General features: G+C 41.0%; 1 protein-coding gene across 1 annotated transcript; it reads left to right on the forward strand.

Annotated features, from left to right (window-relative positions):
- The first annotated feature begins 957 nt into the window (after window positions 1-957).
- LOC109775161 (uncharacterized) lies at window positions 958-7,010 on the forward strand. Its single transcript, XM_020333922.4, has 17 exons — window positions 958-1,218; window positions 1,326-1,401; window positions 2,050-2,181; window positions 2,297-2,666; window positions 2,733-2,828; window positions 2,911-2,990; window positions 3,081-3,156; window positions 3,225-3,392; window positions 4,621-4,725; window positions 4,813-4,908; window positions 4,992-5,084; window positions 5,406-5,447; window positions 5,538-5,579; window positions 5,972-6,102; window positions 6,193-6,319; window positions 6,411-6,568; window positions 6,727-7,010. Exons 1-16 carry the CDS (start codon window positions 1,140-1,142, stop codon window positions 6,561-6,563), a joined length of 1,866 nt encoding a protein of 621 aa, XP_020189511.1. The 5' UTR covers window positions 958-1,139; the 3' UTR covers window positions 6,564-6,568; window positions 6,727-7,010.
- The last annotated feature ends 458 nt before the right edge of the window (window positions 7,011-7,468 follow it).

The following is a 7,468-nucleotide window of genomic DNA, read 5'->3' on the forward strand; positions in this document are numbered from 1 at the left end:
TTTGTCTAGTTCAATTACCCTCGTGGTCATATCTAGTGAAGGCCCGAACGAAAGTGGGGCAAAATCCTGGCGTTCTGTTGCTGCACGTGTTAGGGTTTGCTTGGGTGCACCTATTCCACGCGTTACGTGTTGGATACGGTGCAAATGCGTGGGCCTTTCCCTCTCGACCCATATTCTTCTCTCTACTCGCTCTTTGTTTCGTTTGACTTTTTTGGTTACTAATTGCTCTGCTTTTCGTTAGACTGGATCTTTCATTGTTAAATCATGATCAAATCAAAGACACAAAACACAAGAAAATGAATTAATTTTGAACAAGAACACAATATATTTTCCTTAAAACTTGTGAACAAGAAATGAATTACTTGTGAATTCAAAAAAAAATTCACAAATTTTAGAAATGTTATCAATTATAAAAATGTTCTTGACTTCATTTTTTTATGAATTTGGAAAGAAAAAATAATCTGCAAATTCTAAAAATGTTCATGAATATGGAAAAATCGTGAATTCAAAAAGAATAATGAATTTTAAAAATGTTTATAAGTTCAAAAAGAATGTTTAGCCAACTCAAAAAATATCATAAATTCAAAAGATGTCTACGGAATTCACAAAATGTTAATGATTATTCTATGAATTTTATAATTATTTGTGAAATAAAAAATGTGCATAATTTTTTTTCATGATTCCAGTTTTCTTCATGAAATCCAGCAATGTTCACGAAATCAAGATTTCTCGTGTAGAAAAGGAAAAAAATGGAAAAAGCAAAAAAACGTGAATGGAAAACAACTATTATAGAAGAAAAAAAATTATTCACAAAACCGATGGGCTGGCCGATGGGCAAAAGGAAAATGAGCTGGCCCATGTAGCAGCCGGGCTCTCATCAGGGGGCTCGGCCTTGCGCTGTATCCCCCCACGTTACCCGGGAATAGGATCCACCGCAAAATCTTTCCCGCCATTTGGCCTCCCCCGTTCCCGCCACTTCCCTCCCCAGACCCCAAATCCATCCGTCCGTCCGTCCCACCCCACTCCTCCTCCATCCCCGCCGCCGAAACCCAAATCCCCACCCGACCGACCGACCGACCGACGCGCCGCCGCTCCCCAACGACCCCTCCATCCACAGAGTCAGCCCGCCCACGGCCGCGATGGAGGAGGAGATCCGCGCGGAGTTCGAGGGCAGCGGCTTCACCATCGGCGGCGACAGCGCCCAGATCCTCTCCACGCGTAAGCAGGCGCCCCTCGTTTCCCCGGTTTTCTTGTGCTCCGTTCCGTTTGGCCGGCGCCGGCTGGTCTGCTGATGCGCGTGGGGTTGGTTCCTGTGTGTTTCGCAGTGCTGACCTACTGCGTCAACTACAAGATGAGCCCCGCGGATCTCGTCTCCAACTGGGAGGTCTACTACCTCAACAGGTCAGTCCGCATGTATATATTTTTTGCACAATGTGGTAATTTCTTTCACATAGAGCCGTCTAAGTTTCGATGCCAATCATCGATTCTGACCTTTATTGGTACCATATCTGAAACATGTCATGCGACTTTGGGGAAAAATTTACTGAATATTTGGTCTGGATATAAGCCAGTATTTCTTCAGTAATGTGCTTTATTAGCTCAATTAATCCTAGAAGAAGTAGCGATGTGTTTTGCTGGAATGGATATCAGTAGCGCATGGAAGCACACAAAACCTCAAGAATAGTGGATAGACGCGCGCAAAGGAGAAGATTCACCTTTGCAAGTATGATCCATGTCTCCCTTGACTATGGAGCACTTGCCATGGTGATGCCCGTGCTTGTTTGTATTTCCTGCCGAGGCTTTAAAGCTTGTCCATATTTAGGCAGTGAAAATGGCTAAAATCTTGTGGCTTATGTTGTATACTGCCTGATGCACTAAAGAATTCCGCCCAGCGTTCGTTACACCAAGTCTTGTATTTTAGATTTCCTGAACTCTATCTGCCAAACCATATTTGCTACAAATTACAGCTCTGGTGGAGAAACTTCTATTTTGTTTTGTTTTTTATTATACGATACTGCCCAAGGAAACTGAACCAACCGATTTATGCAGGCAACTGGATGGGTTAAAGGTCGAAAGCTCATACCTGGATGGTTTTCTGTCACACCTTCAAAATGAAGTAAAGGAAAAGCTTATAAAAGAAGAAACAGACCTTCACATTTACTCCAGTAATGATGTTGACATGTTAGTTCCAAATCCAGGCTTCTCTGGTGTGCATTGGTTCTACTTCACTTTTAGCAAAAGTGTATACTTTTTTCTATTCTCAAGGAAAAACATAATGTAGAAGTAACTGTTGCAGGCTCTTGAGCAATACACACACAGATGAAGAGGGCTTGCTGGGCACACCAAGCACGAAACAGGAAAAGCCACATGGAGAGTCATCTAACTCCGAGCTAACTCCTCTGACAACCGAAAGGCCATCATCCATCAGAGCAGCTAAAACAAATGGTGACCGTATTACCCCGTTTGCACAACGAGTAAATAAATTTACTCAGCATTATGTTCTGAATGCTGATAACGTGGCTAGCCTGCCAAGTAAAGATGAGGTTGAAACCTCAGAAGATGAATTAATTAGAAGGATCCCACCAAGTCAAAAGTGTACCTTGCAAGTTCAACGCTCAAAGCCTGAACCAGGTTGCAGGTTCATGTATGACAGGATGGAAGACCGAGTAAGGGCAATACTTATTTGTTTGTTTAATTTGTATCTATAGCTGCTTATTAGATTAAGTTTCCAGTTTAATTACCTGGAAGATCGGATTGGAAGGTCAGCAAGATTGTTTTCTGCAACTGGGCTTTATGGACAACCTGCAGATGCTACCCTTGCTTCAGAGGTTTGCTGCATTCTATCTGAACTTTCCTGAGTGAACTATCATTTTTTTCTTGAAAGCAGATGTAATTATTCTTGCTTTTCAGGAGAACATGTTTGCAGTTGGCATGGTAATTTGCGATGGGGAAGGTCGTTTGAATGAAAAATCTATCTTGTTGCAGGGCAGGTAAGTGCTTCTTGGGCCTGTTCACGTGGACTTTTCCCGGTCACTATTATGTTGTTTCTTTAGGCTAACTAAAGGATCAACTTTTTCTAGTGTTGAGCACTCCAGGGGACAGCGTGTACGCCTTGATTTGAAGGATATAAACCAGTTCTCTTTGTTTTCTGGCCAGGTATGCACAGCTTGTTCTCATGCCATATGCATTATCTAGTGCACTATTAACATAAAGTTAAATAACAGGTTGTGGGTATTGAAGGCCACAATCCTAGTGGACACTGTTTTGTCGCATCAAAGTTGATTGATTCCATACCAGTTTCTGTGGATGATCAATTGCCTTGTGCTAAGAAACAAGCTGTTGACCATGAAGGACATCAAAATTCGAACACACTATCAAGGGTGTTGTCATCGGTTAGTCCCTGATTATTGGAGAAACATTCGAGTGCAATACCTGTTTGATTATTTATGGCACTGTTACATGCTAGCCATAAACTGATGATTTATTTACTCTAGAAGGAAAATATGATTCAATACTACCATGACAATGTTCATTCTATCATAAAAAAACATGGATTCATTTTATTTTCCTCTTTTCCTTGCCTTGCTATTGGAGTACCATCATGTTTCACTTCACATTTTGTATTCCAGATGACTAGCAGAACGGTAGGCTGGTAGAATGTCCTTAGAACTAAGGAACTCAAATCTTTAATAGTATTTATCCTCAGAACTAATCAACTCAAATCTTAGTTATTTACTATCAATACATTTTAACAGAAAAATGTACCCATGCATGAAAAAATTATTACCTACAATGTTGACACACTAATATGCTGTTTGGTTCGCGTCCTGGCCTGGGGGCTCACACCCAGGCATCATCATCCAACCCTGGGCCTTACAAATCAGACACCTGAGATTACTGCCTAGCCATGGCAAGCTGGCGAGAACAGCAACCAAACATGCACTATATGCAGCAACATCTATTTCTTATACTGTCTTTACCAGACTTAGCTACATTGTTTTAGGAAAAGGACCAAACTTAGCTACATGTTATAATAATAGTGCTCACTGATAGTAATATTTTTTCTTGCAAAGGATTGCGTCTCGATGCATAGATAGATAAAGAAGGTTTGTACAGACCTGAAATGGGCCACATTACAACGCCACGCTCCTAAATGCTAGGATCCAGGGGAATGATCTCTGTTAGTAGGGGTGACCAAAGCTGAGAAACTGCAGTCACCCAGGTGGACATTGTACAGCTTCACTGTGCGGCCTGTCCACACAATTATTATTCCTCCCCGAGTGTCTGTAGCCGGCAAGCAGAAATAATTGTCGGGCTTCCATTACTGGAGAAGGGGTTACAATTGCCAACTTAGTCTCATGGAGGCAGACAATGGCCATGCCTGTCATACTGACAAGGCTCTGAATACCTGTATGCTGAGGTCGACTATTTAGCCGCCATACATTCCATACCAACATCTTAGGTTCGTATAACACTGGAAAGACGGAGACACCCGAGAGACGAGGGTGAGGTGGTCAGACCTTGGCGAGGCTACAACCTATACGTTGTTGTGATCATCATGACAATGGAGTTTTATAGTTAGTTTTTCCATGTTTGAATTCCTGATGTCTCTTCTTACAGGTCATTGCAGCAGGTCCCTTCACAACAACCGATAATCTTTTGTTCGAGCCATTGCAAGAATTGCTCTCATATGCATGTCGTAAGCAGCCCCAATTGCTCATACTGGTGAGGCCTTTGAATCCTGATCAGGAAATATTGTGTGTATTTATATGTTTCGTTGCTACACATATCAATAACTATTTTTTTCTGTAGATGGGACCCTTTATTGACTCTGATCATCCTGAAATCAAAAAAGGAACTTCTGACCAGAGCTTTCATGATATTTTCCATTTTGAGATTCTGAGGAAGGTAGGTAGTGACAAAAGATTCATGCCTGCAGGTTGAAAAATCCATTATTAAGTAATACTTGTTTGTTTCATATCTTTGTCCAGCTTCAGGATTTTACCCAGTATTTGGGGCATAACGTTCGCGTAATTCTTGTTCCATCTGTGCGTGATGCTCATCATGACGCTGTTTTCCCCCAGGTGTGTAGCTTTCCTCATTTAGAGACACCAGCCTTTAATTTTCTATTTTGGCAATTATAAACACAATGCTATGTTATGATGTATCAACAAATGTCTGTAGTCCTTATAAACATATTTACTACCATCTTAAACCAGAACTGCCCTACAATTAGGGATTGTCTAAGCTAGAGCCTGTTAATATGTGTAACTGCACCATGCTTTATCTATGTGTGCCTTCTTTTACCGATTGATCCACACATCTGTATTTGCTTATGATGCATCTCTTTGTTCTGTTTATTGCGAAGAACTCTAATGATATATCTGTGCTATTGCTGTCTGCAGCCTGCATTTGACTCGCATTTACCTGAAGATATCACACAACAGGTAATACATCACTCTTTATGATTAAACTTTTTGCTATATATCTAGTAATAATAATTATATTCTTTTGTTCTGTTTGTGTACATTATGCAGATTACTTGTCTGTCAAATCCAAGTCTGTTCAGTTCTAATGAGGTACGCCTACCAAATTGGACGAAAGAATTAATGTGATGGACATGCATACAGTTTGATGTTGCACAACACAATTATGCAAGCTACAAGACACTTGCAATAATATTTGTTAGTTATATCTATATTTATGCTCCTTTTTTGTGCTATTCTGCTACTAAGTAATATTTTGAATTATGGCCATTTAGCTTATGGAAGTATTCTCTTTATGTTAGCCTTAAGATACTTATTTTATTTTCTACCTTAGTGTTACATGTACAGGAAGAGTGAATTCCCCATTATGCCTACTTTGTGAACTCAGCTCAGATGATGTGGATTACTTTCATGCACGTTATAAAAAAATCAATTAGCCTTATTATGTTAGACTTCTGTACAACTGTTTGTCTTTCCTGTTCCAGATACAATTTGGCTGTTGCACAGTAGACATCTTAAAACAGCTGAGTGGTGATGAAATTTCTCGCAAGCCACCTGGAGGAAAGGCTGCAGATAGGATCGGGAGACTTGCAACACATATAGTGAAGCAACAAAGGCAATTTTGTTTCTATTAAGCAAATTTGTGTTAGTCAGGACAGACGATGTTTGTAGTTCTGAATTCTTATGCAAAGTCCACTTCTTACAGCTACTACCCTCTGTATCCACCTGCTGCTGGTGTGCCCATGGACTTCTCACTTGCCAAGGAAGCATTGGAGATCCCATCAGCTCCTGATGTTCTTCTGCTTCCTTCTGATCTTGCTCCATCTGTGAAGGTAATTGTGTGATACACACTGTAATCTTGAAATTTCAAAATCGTTAGGTCACAAGGGAGTTTGATTTTTCATGTTGTACTTTGTGAAGCAGGTACTTTCTGTGAACGAAGACACGGAGGAACATAAACGATTCATCTGTGTGAACCCCGGGAGGCTATCAAAAGGTATAGGTGGAGGCACGTTTGTAGAGCTTTACTACAACGAGGACACCGAGAAGACGAAAGCCTTCATTATGCGCATCTAAAAAAGGTACGAGGTTGTAGTTTATCAGTGAAAATTAAACAAAGGCACTTATCCTGGAAATGAAGGAAATCATCCACACTGCTTATGTGGCAAGCCTTCCTCCATGACTAGTTTGAGCAAGCAAAATGAACTCATTTCTGACTTGCTTTATTCTCACTTTGCAGGATTGTAACATTTTCCTATTCACCAAGTACTGGACTGGAAAGATGAGGCTAGTATGAAGTACATCAGTTCTGTTATCGCCCCACTCTGCTGTGAATTAGATCCAGAGAGTCTGTAAGCTTGTAATTCTAGTTAGTTAATTCAGCTTAGTATTGGTGGAAAACATCTCCAAAACCTATTTGTAAGCTGTACGTACATTTTATATTCAGCACAAGCTCAGTAGTCCATATTGGGGAATTTGACAGCTTCAGTTCTCCATTTCATTATAATATAGCCTCTGTTTCAACCCTTGTCTTGGAAACACCGCCCACCCTCACTTGGTGCTCCGCCTCCACAGTAGTCAGCAAGTGGCTGGCCATGGTGCTGCTTCTGTCTCTGTGCCCACAAATCTGGTGCCTTTGCTGCCCTCCATTGGTGTTGTCGGCGTGTGCTTGTTTTGTTGTTTTTTTTGTTTCTATGGTGTTATGCCCGTCCGTATCTACAAATTTCTGCGATGGTGCAGCATCTTCAGATGAAGTGTGATGAATGAATAAGTGAGCCCTGAATTCGTGTGTAATTCTTGTTCTGTTGTTAATGTGACTGTTGTCTAAGTCTGGGTTTTTCCTTTTGGATTTGATATCTTCCATTTAAGAGCCTAATTTGTCTTAGGGGTTTTCAGGTCATCCTAACGTCTCTGGTAGGCGAGAGGAACTACCATGCAACTTGTCCCGTGTTTCAACAGGCGCATGTGCAGTGCCACCCTCT

This window comes from Aegilops tauschii, chromosome 7 (genome assembly GCF_002575655.3).
Source record: "Aegilops tauschii subsp. strangulata cultivar AL8/78 chromosome 7, Aet v6.0, whole genome shotgun sequence".
Lineage (NCBI taxonomy): Eukaryota > Viridiplantae > Streptophyta > Magnoliopsida > Poales > Poaceae > Aegilops > Aegilops tauschii.

Coding starts and splice junctions, on each gene's coding strand:
- LOC109775161 (XM_020333922.4), top strand. CDS start 1,140: ATGGAGGAGGAGATCCGCGCGGAGTTCGAGGGCAGCGGCTTCACCATC. Junction 4,726..4,812: donor AGCCCCAATTGCTCATACTG/GTGAGGCCTTTG, acceptor TTTTTTCTGTAG/ATGGGACCCTTTATTGACTC. Junction 4,909..4,991: donor ATTTTGAGATTCTGAGGAAG/GTAGGTAGTGAC, acceptor ATCTTTGTCCAG/CTTCAGGATTTTACCCAGTA.